At 39.9% G+C, this 16,245-nt stretch overlaps 1 protein-coding gene across 2 annotated transcripts in view; it reads left to right on the forward strand.

Annotated features, from left to right (window-relative positions):
* The window catches only part of LOC149298592 (ran-binding protein 10-like), a 92,288-nt gene extending 76,271 nt beyond the window's left edge, over positions 1–16,017 (forward strand). The window contains exons 11-14 of one of the 2 annotated variants that reach the window (XM_089487346.1): positions 18–142; positions 8,887–9,032; positions 9,660–9,771; positions 15,887–16,017. In XM_089487346.1, coding sequence (XP_089343472.1) covers positions 18–142; positions 8,887–9,032; positions 9,660–9,771; positions 15,887–16,017 — 514 coding nt within the window. Of the gene's footprint in view, positions 1–17; positions 148–8,886; positions 9,033–9,659; positions 9,772–15,886 lie in introns of both variants that reach the window. The other variant, XM_089487347.1, reaches the window with a different exon arrangement.
* The last annotated feature ends 228 nt before the right edge of the window (positions 16,018–16,245 follow it).

Genomic DNA, 16,245 nt, shown 5'->3' on the forward strand with positions numbered 1-16,245 from the left:
TTTTTTTTTCTCGCAAGTGATAGTGATATGGAAATGGAGGCAGAACACTATCCAAATGGCGTACTTGAGAATATAACCAGTAGAGTAATGAATGGCACATACAAGCATGAGGAAATCCTGCAGACTGATGAATCCAGCATGGGTAAAGTTTTACTTGTTAAACGGGTTTTCAGAGTACCTTTTTATTGCTATGAGCAGTAGTATGTTTTTTTAATCTAATACAGATCCAATGTTCATTATTGTTTCTTTTCATTGCTGCAAAGAGTACCTCACTACAAAGTGTTCAGAATATCTTAAATGCATGAACTCGCCTGTTTCGTCACATCAGACACAATTGTGCTAGAGCAGTGACTCTCAAACTTTTTTGCCCCATACATGTCAGAATGTCACACTCCTTTCCAAGATTGACTCAAAAGTTGCATTTCGAGTAATGCATATAATGCTGAAAATCTCCTTTTTTCTATATTGGCACACATACATTTACTTATTTTTATATTGAAGTTTTACATATTTAATAGCAATAAAACATCACTAATTTCTTCTTACCCAAAAAGAAGCGCCTGTATGTATGTATGTATGTGTGTGTTTGTGATGTGTGTGTATATATGTATATTGTATACACACACACACACACACGTGTATATAATATACATATATACACACACACACACAAACACTCTCAAAGGATGGTCAGCACGCCAGGTCTTCAAGTTAACAACTTTTCTTTATTCAGACAGTCAAGTCAACGTTTCAGTCATTGCTGGCGTTCATCAGGACATACCCAGTCAGCAATGACTGAAACAAAATTCACAATTTGAATTGTTTGATCCAGCTCCGCCAGCGAAGTGTTTTTAAGGCCAGTGCCTGACGATGGATCATACAATGAATGCCTTTCACTTTTGGAACTCATTTTTTCACACTTGAAATCCAGATTTTCCCCCAACATAGCTGGTGCTCCCTCTGTACAGCAAAATATTCAAACCTTTTCCAAAATATCTGAGGTCTTGGTGGTAGTTTCAAGACAAGAACAAAAGAGAAACGCCTCTTTAAATTAACCTGGGTGAACATATCTTGCCACGCCAGCAAGTGGGAACATGGTGCCACATCAGTCGAATCATCATGTTGAATTGAAAAAACAAACATCAGAATAAAAGACTTAAAACTTACATTGATGTGACTTGAAAGGGGCGGGACGAAGATCTCCGATGTACTGCCACTGGGCGGCACAGTGTGCGCACACTGGCCGCTTTTATTTCATTAGGCCGGTGGAGACGGTCTACCACTTCGAATCGCACAAGCACACGTTTTTGGCCGATTTACTAAATTATTTATCTAGTTATCATTTCGTTTTTATCATGGAAAACATGCAGCTGACAAAAACTATGCCGACAGTTTTTCCATCAACAAAATTAACACTGCCTTCCACCAGGAGGGAATTCTCCCCTGCCTGAGAACACCTTAGCTAAAGCATGATCTGAGACAGCAAAAAATAAGAAGGTAAAAGCGCAAAGAACAGTAAAAACAGCAATAAAAATGTCCGTAAGTACACTTGGACAAAATAAAATGTCCTAAAATGCACTTTGGTGAAATCAAAGTCCTATAAATAGCAGCAGCCCACTCGCCAAGGTTTCCTCTTCTTGGCTTGATAAAGAACTTGGAGGTCACAGGGGATAGTGCTTGCGCATAGACGAGAAGAAAGTCACAGTAGTATAATATGTGGCACCGTGTGGTAAAGAATTAAAGAATGGGTACTCCCATTTTTGGGTGAATTTAGCAAATAGTCCCACAATACTTGCATGGGTGATACAATCCTTGCCTGGGGATATCTTTAACAGCAGTCCTGTGCCGTTCTTTCTTTCGTTCTCAGGATAAGGTGCACATTAAAAGTTAAACAGAAATAGACAATGCTTTCTGTATATGTAAAATGAATAAAACAAATAAAAACAGTTCACTATGTACTCACAATATGGTGAGCAATAAATGGATTGCTCACACCTTCTGTCGTAGGTGGAATGATCCCCACCAAGGATATAGTGGTCGCAGGTCAGATGTTGGCACTTGCGTCTTTAAAACATTAGACGGATACCAGGAGCAGAAAATGTTTTTTTTTTTAAAAACTTATTTAGTTTCAGCTTTCTGGTTAAAAACTGTTAAAAGTTCAGTAAAAATATAAAATTAGCACTGTGCTAAGAGTAGTAGGAACGTAGCATTAATTTTTTCTTTTTTTTTTTAAATTGAAATTCAGAATAAAACATTGCATCAGAATCATACAAAATATAAATAAGCTTACAAAAATGTAGAACATCCACAAAACGGATGTTTAAAGTTCACATACAATTAATGATGCAACCATTTACATAAGAAGGTTTATACATTAAATAGACCAGAGCTACTACATACCGCCTGGTCTAAAATCACCATAGAATAAGAAAAAAACGAGAGAGAAACAAATTCCATCACACTACCCCACATTCACACCATCCATACTGACCATTCTTTCAGATGGGTTTATTGTTATAAATTTGAAAACTAGAAATATCATGAAGAATGTGGGTACTTAACCAGCCAAGGCCTCCAAATATTATGAAATTTGTGAAGTCTCTGAAAAGATTGGTAGGCATTGATATCGGACTTGGTTAACTACATGATCTAGATTTACTGGCCTTGTTAGTAGCCATTGCCTAGCAATCACGATCTTCATTGCCGGTAAACATTGTATAATAAAGGCCCTTTGATTAAAAGGAATACTATTCAAATTGAGATGCTGGCAGTGAAGATTAATCCAGTATTTATTTATAAAAGTATTGTGTAAGTGTGCTGTGAATTTATGAGTGCACTATGGCATATCTGGGGGGTATAAGGCTTATAGGGTATATAAGACATATGTGGGGAGGGCAGAGTGGTATATCTGGGGGTATTTGACATCTGGGAGGTAGTGTGGCAAGCCTGGGCTGGGCTCAGATGTGCATAACTGGGGGGGGGGAGATTGGAAATAAAAACAAGAAATGCATTGTTTTTAACATTATTTTAAATAAATGAAAAATTGACATTTATTTTTTGTATCCAATTAATCGAAAAAATAATTTGTCAACTAATCGATTATGAAAATAATCGTTAGTTGCAGCCCTAGTTGAGAGAAGGTTTTTATTTTATCCTGAAGCATGATACTTTTGATTCTCTTACTCCTGAAGTAAGACCGATCTCTCAAGTTTACCGTATTTCCCCAAGTATACCGTATTTCCCCAAGTATAAGACGCTCCCCTATTTTGGGGGGCCGAAATGTGATTGATGTCAGCTACTAGCAACTATCATGCGCAGGCAGCCAGTACATGCACATCACTTTCAGCCTCCCTACACACGGATCCATGCTAACACACACACACATTCATTTACTCCCCCACCTTACCTGAACTGCAGATCTTCTGCTGCTGCTTGCCAACTTCCGTGGGGGCCGCTGTTCCCCCTCTGCCTTGCTCGAGCAGGAATAGGAACTGAGCGGAGTCATGTGATGCGATGTGTATTCACGTGACTCCACTGTATAAGACGCACCCATTTTTAGACCCCAAATTTTTCTAAAAAAGGTGCGGAACTGGGGAAATACGGTAACTGAGAGATATTGTTTTGGAGAATTTCTAGCGGAGCTGATAAAACTATTTTATTATAAAGTCCTAAACAGTGCTTTAGAGAGCCCCAGAATTCAATAGAGCTTTTGAGGTAAATGGTAATTGATTTTAGCTTATGGTGCTGGAACCACAATAGACACTCTAAATTCGACATTCCGGTTAGCTCTTGTTCTATCTGAAACCAGCCTTCATTATTGCTATTCTTATATTGCAGCTTCGATATGTGCGTAAGCATGCTAGCCTGAACGTATCTACTTAAGCATGGAACATTAAGTCCTCCCTTGCATTTACTGGCAGATGGTGTTTTTCTTGATATTTTAGGTTTTTTACCTGCCCAAATAAACTTTTCAATATTTTTGGAAAGGCTAGAATCCAAGTAGTCGGGAGCCTGAGTGGGATCATTCGGAGCAAATATAACCTATGTATGATCTAATTACATTCATTCTCCCGAGCCAAGAAATAAAAAGACCTTTCCACTCCTTAGTTTGTTTCATCAGTTCATCTTGTAGTTTGCTGTAATTAACCTCAATAATTTGGGATATTTTAAGTGGGATTACAACTCCCAAATAGTCAATCTTTTGAACATCCCAGGTAAAATCATATGATTTCACCAAACTTGTTTTTATTACATCAGAGAGGTTCACCATTACAGCTTGTGACTTTTTAATATCCAGTTTATAATTTGAAAACTTGCTAAATAAATTGATTTCTTTCATCAAGCTTTCTACAGAGTTTATCAGATCGTACAAAGATGGAATTTTATTTTCCAAGTCACCAATTCTTATACCATTGATTTCATTATTAGACCTGATTCTAGATGCTCAAGAGTGAGTGTATATATAGTATGGTGCCAACAGGAAACCCTGTCTGGTCCCATTGTTATTGTTACAGTGCAGAAAGTCACACATGGAATGAGGCTTTAGCCAACTACATTCAGCAGTGCCGGAACAATGTCGTAGGTGTCGCGTTACAGTCGTGTGCCAGAGTTGGAAACGTGAGTGTTGTGAACAGCGAGTAGTAACTGGGGCTACATCCTCAAGAGCAGATGTGAGAGTGGAGTTAAAGAGAGGTAGCGTTGTTAGAGCACGACATGTTTGAGATGAGAGGGCGTAAACTGGTTGAGAATTTCTGAAGGTTAATAGAGCTGAGGTCTCTGGTTAGGCGAGGTTGGGGTGCAAGGGAGCGAGTAGGAGGCAAGGTTAGATAGCAGGAAAGGAAGTGGTGGTCAGAGGGGGAAAGGGGAGTTAGAGAATTTAGTGAGAGAGCACATGCTAAAAAAAAAAAAAATAAGGTCCAGGGTGTAACCCTCATCATGAGTAGGGGAGTTAATATGTTGTGTGAGATCAAAAGAGGAGCTAATAGAAAGACATTTCAAAGCCATGTGACTCAATGGGGTGTCAACTGGGATGTTGAAGTCCCCAAGGATAACAGAAGGAACATCAGAGGAGAGGAAGCCATGAGGAGAAGTGGTCAAGAAAGATGTTAGCAAGACCAGGGGGACGGTATATAACAGCAATGCGTAAGGAGATGGGATTAAATAGTCGGATAGCATGGACTTGAAATGTGGAGAAAGAGATTGATGGAGCAGAGGGAATAGGTAGAAAAGTACAAGTTGGGTAGAGTAGGAAGCCTATCCCACCACCCTTCCTGTCATCAGAGCTTATGGAAGTTTCTGGAATGTTGACTAGGAGAGGATGGGGAAGAGCACCAAAGGAGGACAGGATTTGGGGAAATATCCCCTGCTGCTAAAAGAGGTAGAAAAGAGTGAGAGAAGGTAGGAAATAGGACTTGTGTGAGCGGACAGATTTCTGGGAGTGAGAGGAGGTGAAGTTGAAGACTGCTTGGGATGAGGGAAGGGGAGAAGAAAGTAATGATGGTGCAATACAGGCATAGTGTGGAGGTGCTTGTGGTTGGAGGAAGATAACTGTTCTAATAATAAATGAAAGTGAAAGGAGGAACAAGAGGATTGTGCGCATGGCAACTAGCGAAAGATGGCGATGGGAATGGAATGGTGGTAGAGCAAACACAATAGGTGGAAGGCAAAAATTGATGACAGTTCAGTGGAGTATTGATTGAAGGGAGCCTCTTTGTCCTTCCTTGGTAAACTCCAAAACAGTGGCACTTAAGAATATTGGCACTTAGGTGGAAAGTGCGACACAGATGGAAAGTGGCTTGTGCTCCAATGTCAGTTCTGATATACCTATGGCTGCTTGTTAGGTATGTGCCAATTGATTAATTACCCTGCAATAACATCACAGACACATGGGGGAGAGGATAGCCAAAGTGGAATACGTGGACAATGAAAATTAAAATAATGGAACTTATGATCACTTCATTAACATAGAAAATGTAAAAATAAAAAAAATGTAGATAAAACGTCAATCAAAATGGTTTAACCCCTAAAGGACCCCAGGTGGTTTTTACCTTTTGTACCCTTGGGACCGAGGCTGTTTTAACACTTTTGCGGTGCTTGTATTTAGATGTAACTTTCCCCTCACTCATTTAGTGTACCCACACAAGTTATATATAGTTTTTTTCAGGACAAGAAGGGCTTTCTTTGGATACCATTGTCATATTATCTAATTTCCCATAAAAAAATAATAAAAATAATGAAAAATTGAAAAAAAACTAAAACATTTTCTGACTTTTACCCGAAAAATCTTTTACTCATCCAAAAAAGCTAATGAAAAAACCTGCTAAATAGATTCTACTATTTGTCCTGGGTTTAGAAATACACTACAATGTTTTTTTGCTTTTTTCTGCACGTTATTGGGCCATAAGTACAAGTAATGTTTTGCTATTTTAAAGCCATTTTTTCAAAATCTGGTAATTCTTCCCCCATGTGCTATTTCGGGTATCTTTGAAGCCGGCCAATGCAATTTACCCTATCAAACCATATATTTTTGAAAACTAGACACCTCAAGGTATTTCAAATGCTGGTATTTTAACCCTTCCCATGCACCAATTCTACTACTACCCTTTGTCAAAGTTTGTGCTAGTAATTTATTTTGTTTTTTTTATCAGTAAAATTGCTCTTCGGGTATGGATTTACAGCTCCTGGTATACATCACTATCAAACACCCCAATATGTGTTCAGCAACATCTCCCGAGTACAGTGATACCCCACATGCATGGGTTTGTCAGGTGTTTGGGGGTTAAAAGGCCACATTTGGGAAGTGTCGTGTCCCCCCCCCCCCCCCCATTTTGGGAAATCTGTGCCTATGCCTTATCTTTGAGCCCGGCCACTCAAATTGTTTGGGACGTAAAAAGTCACATTTAGGAAGCGCGCATTTTTTAACTTGCAACTTTTACATCTGATCCTACTTCCCCCATGTCCTAATAGGGCCATCTTTAAGGCCGGCTAATTCAATTTACATCAAACCATATATTTTTGAAAACTAGACACCCCAAGGTATTTCAAATGCTAGTATTTTAACCCTTTCCAAGCCTTTGCCAAAGTTTGTGGTAGTAATTTTTGTATGTTTTTCGCACAAATTGTACTTCGGGTATAAATTTATAGCTCTAGGTATAAATTAGAATTTACCCCATCAAACCATTTTAAAAAAAATAAAAAAAAAAATTAGACACCCCTTGGGTATATGAAATGCTTTTATTTTAAATCTTTCCATGTCAAGATTTTTGGGAAGATACAGTGCTAATTTTAATTTTAACTTGGGCAACGATTTTCATTATCGAGTATCGATTAGTTGTTGCAGCCCTCGAATAAATCTTGGCTGTGAACAATAAGCCATCTGAGATCTAAGAGCCAGTACTAGTATTCTTCTTTTTTTTTTTTTTTTTTTTTAAATCATATTGATGACCTAATATTTGTCTGGAAGAGGAATGTGTATACAGTAGATTTTTTGGTAAGTTTTCTTTTTTTTTTCCAAGTCTCCGTTTATTGAAAAGGTAACATTGCATAAGTTGGTGGACATAGTACATCAGGAATCAGAACACAATTGTACGCATCGGGCGAGTATTACACAAGATGGTAACAGTTCGAAAAGATATATCTGATGACAATTATACATCAAATGCGACAAAGGTTGGTGTACCATACAAAAAAGATACAGCGTGCATAATATCATAGGTACAATGTCACAAGGTATGACTACAGATGAGCTTGTACCGGAGAGTTGCCGAGATGAAACAAGTGAGAAAACAAAAATAAAAATGAGAGAACAGAAACAATAACATCAATAACACTGCACGTGAATAGACGGGTGGATGGATGGTTCAAACGGCGTCAGCGTAGTTCAAACGGCGTCAGCAGTCTGGTCAAGTCGGAGGTAGGGGATAGGGAGGATAGAAAATGCTTGATTTGGTGGTAGAGAAATGCGGCCCCAAAGGGAACCGGGGTGGTAAGTATAAAGTCCGAGATGGGGCGGACCGAGTCCCCAGTGAAAAGGTGGGAAGCCCGGAGCACCCGCTCCCGTGCCGGCAGGAGAAACTGTATGTCTGCCTGGTTTAGGCCCGGGGGGAAGTCAGGGTTAGACGAAACAGGGGACAAGGGGCCAGGGGAAGTTGCGAGGGGGTACTTGGTGAGGGTCCTCTGGAGGACGCGGAGCGTTGGAGTGACAGTCGTTTGGTAAGTTTTCTTAACACAAATGACTGTAAACTAAGATTTGCATATTTGAATCAGGCATTCATTTACTAGATATAACTTTCAAAAGTGATATTGATGATTTCACTAAACTAAGAATGCATACAAACTAACTGAGATGCTAGTTTGCAGCTCTTACAGTTGGATAAAAGTTGGATGGTTTTCTGACTTTTAACTGTAATGTCTGAAATTGATGACTTGATTGCCATAAAAGTGTGAACAACCATTACACGTGTTTACACATAAATTTTTTTGCTACTGATTAGATGTATCCTACCAAAACTTACATCTGTTGTAATACAAAAATATTATATATTTAATCACTTGTAAATCCTTTGGGACAACACTTTCACACTTTACTATATATTACTAAACAATTCAAGTTATCTGTTAGAGATGGAAATGCATTTCTATCACAATGCCAATGTGAGGCATAATGGATATTTACATTATGCCTCACATTGCCCCTAGGTATATATCACTATCAAACCCCCCAATATGTGTTCAACAACACATGGTTAGGGACCACTTCACATGTTTAACACGGGGTGAATATTTACATATACCCACACTGAGTTCAGCTAATTTATTTTTTGTGTGTCCATATTGTCTAAGTTACAGCACACATTTTTATAAATTATATGTATTTCTTTGTGATAGAGGATGAATGTGCACAAAGGCAGCTTTGTGGGGGTAACCAGGCAGCCACAGAAAGAATGATCCATTTCGGACGGGAGCTACAAACTCTGAGTGAACATTTGTGCCACCAGTATGGCAAGAACGCCTCACACAAGAAGATGCTACAGGTTCAGTATTCTACTTTATGTGTGTATGTATCTGCGATTTGTGTGCGGTTAAGGCGAGTTTATATACGGGAAGTTGGTGATTGGTTAGTGCGGGAGGCTTAAGGACAAGTAGCTTCTACTTCACACTGTCAGATAGATTTAGTGTACAGGAGGCTATCCATTCCTAGTGTGTGTGTGTGTGTGTGTGTGTGTGACAAGAGCCCCTCTTGGTAGTGCTGAAGGCTGCTAATTCACACTGAGGTGGAGTATAGAAGGCTGCTTATTTATAATGTGAACATTGAGGGTGGGTTGAGGTAATCGTGTATTTTGGTTTTGTGCTGCCCTAGGCAAGACTAAACTCGGGGACCCCCCTAATCTAAAATTGGCCCACCCCTAACCATAACTGCCCCTAAATTAACCCTAATAACCCCATTAACCGTAACTGCCCCTAAATCAACCCTTAAGACCCCATCAACCATAACTGCCCCTAGCTGGGAATATGTGTGTATGTGTGTGTAATATATATATATATATATATATATATATATATATATATATATATATATTTATATTTACACAAATATATTGGCAAAAGCACAGTATTTCTAATATCATTCATACTCATTATTTCACTCTAAACTTCTGCAGGATGCTTTTAGTTTGTTGGCCTATTCAGATCCTTGGAGCTGTCCTGTTGGCCAGCAGTTGGACCCCATACAAAGAGAGCCTGTTTGTGCAGCATTAAATAGTGCAATATTAGGTAAGAATTTGACAAATGCAAAATTATGCTTATGTTTCAGTTTTTCCTGATGTTGGCCTCATATGAAATAAATTTTAAAAATCCCTCACACTCATGTACATACAAATATACTAAATAAATGTTTGTTAGGTTAAAAATAGTCACACACACAATCATTTACTAAATATTCTGTAAACCTTTCCTCTATGATTAACTAAAAAAAACTTTACATCAGGGGCCAATGGGGGCAGGCTCTGCCACACCGACAACCAAACACACACACACACACCAGGACAGGCTCTGCCACACAGACACACAAACAACAGGACAGGCTCTGTCACACCGACACCCAGACACACACACCAGGACAGGCTCTGCTACACTGAAACACACAAACAGCAGGACACAATCTACGTCACAGACGTCTACATCAGGATGGATTTTTCACACTGCATTGTCGTTTATACCCCCCTTAGTGTTTTTGCCCCTTGTGTATTGATGCCCCTGCTGCCCATATATATTAACATTAGCCCCAGTTGCCGATAGCAGGTATAGATCAACACATTAACACACAAACCAAACTTTGCGTGTATAGATCAACTGAAATTCACTTGTGATCTCAAATAAACAGAATCAGACATACAAATCCTATATTTGCAGGTATACAATAGTATATGAAACATAGCATTGCAGGTATAGATCAAATAAATACATGGAAACAGCATTGCAGGTATTAATCAACTGAATAAGACATATTAACCCTGCATTTGCAGGTATACATAAATAATGTATGGAAACATAGCATAGCAGATATGGATCTACAGAATAACACACAACCCCAGCTTTGCAGGTATAGATCAATTGGAATTCACAAAAAAAACACGTCATTAAAAGGTATATTTAAAACCCCCTAAATTACACGGATAGATCACAGGTTGCATACCCCAAAGCCAGCACTGGCGTCCACACTGCAATCACACTCCTGTCATACCCAGGCAACCAGTAAATGCTGGTACCTAGGCATGATGGGACTGTGCTTGCTGTTACCAATCACACTCCTATCATGCCAAGTCAGCCAGTACATGCTGGTACAGGGTGGCTGTAAGTGATGTGCAGACCGCATACTGCTGGCAGCATCAATACACAAGGGGGGGAGCTAGCTAAGTTTCAGCATGTACTGGCTGACTTGGCATGATAAGAGTGTGATTGCTAACAGCAATCACAGTCCCATCATGCCTAGGTTCCAGCATTTACTGGTCGGATGTGTAAGTGCTGGAACCTAGGCATGATGGGACTTTGATTGCTGTTAGCAATCACACTCCTATCATGCCAAGTCAGACAGTACATGCTCGAGGTGCGGCCCGCGTAAGATCGGTTGCACTGGCTGGCGATCTTACGGCCGCATGTTGGACGCCCCTGCCTTATCACTTTCTAACCCCTTCTCCCTCCCTTATCACTTTCTAACCCCCTCTCCCTCCCTAATCACTTTCTAACCCCCTCTCCCTCCCTTATCACTTTCTAACCCCTCTCCCTACTCACTATCTACCCTCCCCCTTTGTAGTTCTCTCACCTTTAGGTCCAGCGACGGGAGCACGAGGCTTCTGTCTTCGTTCTCTGCTGCGGTGGCCGCTGCTTTACTGCTGAGCGCCGAAATATGACGTCAGGATGAAATGCCGGCACCGCGACGGAGGTAGAGGCCTCGTGGAGGAGAATGGGGGGCGCCGAGCGGTTGCTAGGCGCCCCTCTCTCTCCTCTGCATTAAAAAACAAACAAAAAAAAAACGGCATTTAAAGTCGCATTGCGACTTTTTTCCAAATTCGGCAGGGGGGCAACCTGTAGCGACGCCACTGGGTGAACTAGATATTACCACTTCCCTATGATTGTTGGAGAATAGACAGCAATTCTTCCAACAAGCACCTATACAAAAAAGTTGCTCCTACGATGGACAAATGTCAAAGATCCCAAAAGCATCTTAAATCAATGAAATTAATTTAAGTGAGCTAATTGAGCATGCTGGAAAGCATTGGTCCTGCAAACACATGTTGAAGGGAGTTTGCCTAGTGGCATTGCTTGTGATTTCTGATACCCTCTCAAGGTAAAGCATGAGAAGACGTTTTAAATCACAGATATCCAAATACTCAAAATACCCAGCTAATATATATAGCTGTGTATTGGGCAAATGAATGGATATAGAATGAAGTCTATGTCACAGCAGGGAGTAAGGTAGTCACTTAGCTGTCAGTGCAGTTTCACTAAAGGTCTTGTAGTACCTCAGTAGACACTATCCTATCTTGGGCACATTTCTGCTTGCTATTCATGGCCAAAGAATTAATCCTCCTCAGATATTGATCCTTTTAGTGATTCTGGCTGCCCCTAATCAAGTCATCATTTGAGATGTTCTTTAAGATACATCCAAAGAATTAGCGTTATTTTGTAATTCATTCCTACCATACCTATATGGATGTAAATTACACAAGTTGAAATAGCTGCAAATATCCTCGGATATTTTAGCCGGAGCACTATATTTTCTTGTTGTGGCGAGCCTTAAGGCACTTTTGGTGCCAGAGGAGGCCCTTGCCTTTCTGTTGCAAACTAAAGGTCTCTTTACTTCTCTGTTTTGTTTTGATCTTAAGACTCCTGTCACAGCTTTTCAAGTTTAGTTGAACATTAGCAATCAGCTAGTTAATAGCAAAACGTTTTTTTTAACCGCTGACAGAGACAGTTAGGGATCTCTGTCAAATGTACATGGCCTGCCACATTCAATGACTCTGGCACACCTGCCAAAGAATATTGCAGAAGAAAAATTACATTTGCCTGCCTATCCACTAAAGTAAGTAAAACTCTATGCACATCTATTAACATTCATCATATCACAATGTGTATAGGTATATGTGTGTATGTATGTATATGTGTGTATATATATTTATATATATATGTATATATATATAAATTTCCAGGAATATTTGGATACTGACACAATTTTCATAATTTTAGCTCTATACCCCACCACAATTGATTTGAAGTGAAACAAATGAGATGCAATTGAAGTGCAGACTTTCAGCTTTAAGAATTGCAACCATTTTCATACACAGTATCCTTATTTCAGGGGCTCAAATGTAATTGGACAAATCAACTCAATCACAAATAAAAAAAATTTAACAATTTGTCTAGAATCTTTTGCAGGCAATGACTGCTTGAAGCCTTGGACATCAACAATTGCGGGTTTTCCTCCTTTATGATGCTTTACCAGGCCTTTACTGCAGCTGTCTTCAGTTGTTTGTTTGCCTTAAGTCTTGTCTTCAGCAAGTGAAATGCATGCTCAGTCATGTTGAGAACAGGAGGTTCACCCAGGCCATTGCATGATATTCCACTTCTTTGCCTTAAAAAAAACCAAAAAAATCCTGGGTTGCTTTTGCAGCACATTTTGGGTCATTGTCCATCTGTAAAGTAAAATGCTGTGCAATCAGCTTTGCTAAATTAGGCTAAATTTAAGCAGACAATATATCCCTATACACTTCAGAATTCATCCTGCTGCTTCTGTCTTCTGTTAAATCATCAATAAACGCTAGTGACCCAGTGCCATTTTAAGCCATGCATGCCCATGCCATCACACTTCCTCCACTGTGTTTTACGTGTGTCATGCTTTGGATCATGAGCTGTTTGAAGCCTTCTCCATACTTTTTCTTCCCATTATTCTGGTACAGGTTGATCTTAGTTTCATCTGTTAAAAGAATGCTGTTACAGAACTGGGCTGACTATTTTAAATGTTTTTTTGGCAAAGTCTAATCTGGCCTTTCTATTCTTGTGGCTTATAAATGGTTTGCACCTTGTGATGAACCTTCTGTATTTGTTCTTGTGAAGTCTTCTCCATATGGTAGACTCGGTTAATGATATGCCTACGTCTTGGAGAGTGTTCTTCACTTGGCTGGAAGAGGTTTCTCTTTACCATTGAAAGGATCCTATTATCACCACTTTTGTTTTCCATGGATGTCCAGGCCTTTTTGTGTTGCAAAGCTTTTTTAATTCTCAGACTGTTGGCCACTCCTAATGTTCCTGCTCTCGCTGATGGATTCTTTTTGCAGCCTAAGGATGGCCTGTTTCACTTACATTAAGAGCTCCTTTAACCCTTGGGTTCACAACAACAGCTTGCAAATACAAATGCCACACCTCAAATCAACTCCAGACCTTTTAACTGCTTAATAATGAAGGAATAGCCCAAACCTGTCCATGAAACAGATTTTGAGTCAATTGTCCAAATACTTTTGGCCCCTTGAAAAAGAGGGGGGCTACATGTTAGAGCTGTAATTCCTAAACCATTAACATTCAAATTGGATGTGAATACTCTCAAATTAAAGATGATTATTATTATTATTATTATCTTTTATTTATATAGCGCCAACAGTTTACGCAGCACTTAATACAATACATAAATTCAAGGGATATGACAAGACAAGAATTGACAGACTAAGACAAACCGATACATTTGGTGGAGAGAGCCCTGCTCGCAAGCTTACAATCTAGAGGGAAAATGGGGTGATAAACATAAGGCATAGAGAAAGGGTGAGAGGTATTGTGGGGGTATCAATGACAAGGATGTTCTAGCAGCTAAGATGGTATGCTTCTCTGAAGAAGTGGGTTTTTAGATGTTTCTTGAATGTCGGGAGGGAGGGTGAATTCTGAAGGTTCCTTGGGAGCAGATTCCAGAGATATGGGGCAGCTCGAGTGAAATCTTGTAGACGGGAAAAGGAAGAGGTGATGAGTGAGGAGGAGAGCCTTAGCCCATGGGAGGAACGTAGGGATCGAGTAGGAGAGTATTTTCTAATGAGGTCAGAAATGTACGGAGGAGCGGTATTGTGGATGGCCTTATATGTCAGTACCAGGATCTTAAATTTAATTCTAAAGGTAATCGGAAGCCAGTGGAGGGTTTCACAGAGGGGGGAAGCAGAAGAGGAGCGACGTGCAAGGAAGATGAGCCTAGCAGCAGCATTAAGGATAGACTGTAGTGGAGAGAGTCGAGACAGTGGAATGCCAGCCAGAAGAGTGTTGCAGTAGTCAAGACGGGAAATGATAAGTGAATGAACCAGAGTTTTTGTGGATTCTTGGGTGAGGAATGGGCGGATACGAGAGATGTTTTTTAGGTGCAGGCGGCAGGATCTGGCGAGGGACTGAATGTGAGGGATGAAGGAGAGGTTTGAGTCAAGGATGACCCCAAGGCATCGGGCCTGGTTAGTAGGAGAGATTGTTGTGTTGTTAATGGTGATAGAGAATTCAGGTAGTGGAGTGGAGATGGAGGGAGGGAAGATAATGAGTTCCGTTTTAGAAAGATTAAGTTTCAGGTAGTGTTGTGACATCCATGAAGAAATAGTAGACAAACAGCTGGTGATCCGGGACATGAGAGATGGAGAGAGATCAGGAGAAGACAGGTAGATTTGGGTATCATCTGCATATAGATGATACTGGAGGCCAAATGAGTTGATTAGTTTGCCAAGAGAGGAAGTATAAAGAGAGAACAGCAGAGGGCCAAGGACTGAACCTTGGGGGACACCAACGGAAAGTGGAAGGGGCGAAGATGTGTTACCTGAGAAGTTGACAGAGAAGGAACGGTTAGACAGATATGAGGAGATCCAGGAGAGAGCTGTATCTCGAATGCCCATAGAAGCAAGTGAGTCAAGAAGAAGGTGGTGATCAACAGTATCGAAAGCAGCAGAGAGATCCAGTAGAATTAGAATAGAGAAGTGACCTTTTGCTTTGGCAGAGAGCAAGTCATTGGAGACTTTTGTTAGAGCTGTTTCAGTAGAGATGAGAAGTTATTTCGGTAAATAGCAGAAATAACAAAACTTGTCAGTGTCCAAATATCCCCAAACCTGAGTGTGTTTGTGTGTGTGTGTGTGTGTGTGTGTGTATGTGTATATATATCTGCAGCTATATCTCTGTTATAGCTGCAAAGGGGGGCACCAACTCCATATTAATGTCAATGTATTAAGAATGCAATGTCATAAAGGTCACTACTGGTGTAATCCTCAGGTGTTAATAATTTGTGTGTGTGTATATAATGTACACAGGTTGAAATGATACTACATTCTACAGTATCTTTATTTTTCAGTATTTTTATGTTGTGTTTTTTTTCTCTCTTTAGAATCCCAGAACCTACCAAAGCAGCCTCCTCTAATGCTAGCACTTGGCCAAGCCTCTGAATGTTTGAGACTCATGGCACGCATAGGTTTGGGCTCCTGTTCCTTTGCCAGAGTGGATGATTATTTGCACTAACTACAATTAGAATATAATTTTTTTCTTCTTCTACTGGTCACCTTGTTTTCTTTTCAACTACCAAATTGTATACATGGGATATGTCATAACACCATAATCTAACCATCCAATATTATATAATTGTGTCACCAGAGAGTATGCTGTGCAAATTATTAATAATTTCATGTCACATCTGTGATTTCAAGCCAAATTTGTCTATTCTAAGATAACAATTCTATAAATATATGT

The sequence above is a fragment of the Sceloporus occidentalis genome, unplaced genomic scaffold (genome assembly GCF_023333645.1).
Source record: "Sceloporus occidentalis isolate IW3139 unplaced genomic scaffold, rSceOcc1.0.p SCAF_32, whole genome shotgun sequence".
NCBI lineage: Eukaryota > Metazoa > Chordata > Lepidosauria > Squamata > Phrynosomatidae > Sceloporus > Sceloporus occidentalis.